This window comes from Physeter macrocephalus, chromosome 10 (genome assembly GCF_002837175.3).
Source record: "Physeter macrocephalus isolate SW-GA chromosome 10, ASM283717v5, whole genome shotgun sequence".
Lineage (NCBI taxonomy): Eukaryota > Metazoa > Chordata > Mammalia > Artiodactyla > Physeteridae > Physeter > Physeter macrocephalus.
Window position 1 is genome coordinate 33,978,221 of NC_041223.1, and position 1,892 is coordinate 33,980,112.

The following is a 1,892-nucleotide window of genomic DNA, read 5'->3' on the forward strand; positions in this document are numbered from 1 at the left end:
TGTGTGTGTGTGTGTGTGTGTGTGTGCGTGTGTGTGTGTGTGTACTGAGTCATGATATAAAACGTATTTCTTAGTGTTGGCTGCAACCAAAAATGTTTCAAAGCCCATTCCCTTCCTGTAGTAACCCCCACCTCCTCCGCCAGAGCCAATTATAATAGTAGTATGGATTACCCAGTGTCGAAAAACTAACTTAGGCCTCAAAATTAAGATACCGATCTAGGCATTACAATCTCCATTGTACCAAAGAGGAAATTAAAGTTTAGAAATGTTAAAAAGTTTGATAAATGTTACACATCTAATAAGTGGCAGAGCTTATATTTAAACAAAGGAAGGTCGGTGGAATTTCAAAGTCTTTCACTCCTTCACTGAAAAATAACTTTTAAAACTATTTAACAGACAATTAAAATGATGGGTGCCATATCATTCACAAGTTCCGGTATGATTCATTGTAACTTACTCTTCGTGTGACAATGGGGTCAATTTCTCTTGGGTCTTTGTGAGCAAACATCATCAAATCGGCATTCAAGGTGCGGATTCTCTGAAATCTCAGGCGAATATAGCGGGCGGAGGTAAATTCTAGCAGTTCAGGAGACGGATCATCAGCACTCGGTCTCCCATTGATCAAAGAGATGTGAATCTACACAATGCGGGAAATCATTTGACAATTAAAGTTACCAAAAATTAAATATCTGGTTTTGTTTAATTTTTCTTAGAAAAATAAAGTTAAGCTCCCTTTCTCCCAGTTAGTCAGGCAGAAACAGTTCATATTTACTTACTGGAATGCAGTGAAGTAATTAAGGAATTTTATGAATGCTTTAGTACATATGCATGCAATTTATTTGCTTATATTTCAGGTGTGTTGTATATACTGCAATTACCCATATTTCTCTGTTCCAAGGCAGTGCATCTACTTGACTTTCCTAGGATTTCTATAAATTCTTAAGTCACTCATTCTTTTTCTGAAAATTATTGTGCCCTAACATTATTTAAGACTGTAGTATATAGTGGGAAACCAGAAAACTTGTTATAAAAAAGTTACAAAATATCAGACAAAAGCAAGAAACCATCAGGAGCTTAATTTTTTTTTTATTCTGAACTTGAAAGTATCTAATTATATAGCCTTAAAATATGGAGAGCAAAAATGGACACATTACAAGAAAAACTACACAAATCTCCAAGCACAGTGAGAAATTTCAATAAGCTGGTTTTTGTTGTTGTTTGTTTTTTAGCAATTGATAGATCAAGAAGGCAAAAAATTTACCAAGGATATAACACATTCTATGAAAAATACACTCTATGAAAATATATTAAAACCTGGACAGGATGGCAAAATTTTCAGGAAAATATTTTAGCACAATTGACACCAGAAGAAATCAAATCTAACCATGCCATTTTCCATGTAAAAAATGGAGAAATGGTCAAGGAATTACCCTCCAAAGGTAATTTGGAGGCATGAGGCCCACATGTTCTAACAGGGATTTCACGAGAGCAGAGAATTCTAATGGGGAATAAACTATTTGATAAAATAAAAAGTACTTCTATCACAGATAAAGGAATTATTTTTCTAATGCCTAAAGAACTCCTATAAATCAACAAGAAAAAATACCAACACAAAAACAGACAAAAGATGTAAGAGGACTATTCAAAGAAAGGGAAATATAAATGGCTATTAAACTTTTGATATGATAGTGAACCTCACTCATAACAGAACCATTAATTAAAACCACTCTAGGGCTTCCCTGGTGGCGCAGTGGTTGAGAGTCCGCCTGCCGATGCAGGGGACACGGGTTCGTGCCCCGGTCCGATCCCACATGCCGCGGAGCGGCTGGGCCTGTGAGCCATAGCCGCTGAGCCTGTGCTTCCGGAGCCTGTGCTCCGCAACGGGAGGAGCC

At 36.9% G+C, this 1,892-nt stretch overlaps 1 protein-coding gene across 1 annotated transcript in view; it reads right to left on the reverse strand.

Annotated features, from left to right (window-relative positions):
* Positions 1-1,892, reverse strand: part of LAMA2 (laminin subunit alpha 2) — a 621,727-nt gene that overhangs the window by 343,986 nt on the left and 275,849 nt on the right. Inside the window, exon 5 of the mRNA XM_024122539.3 lies at positions 458-637. Coding sequence (XP_023978307.1) covers positions 458-637 — 180 coding nt within the window. The remainder of the gene's footprint in view (positions 1-457; positions 638-1,892) is intronic.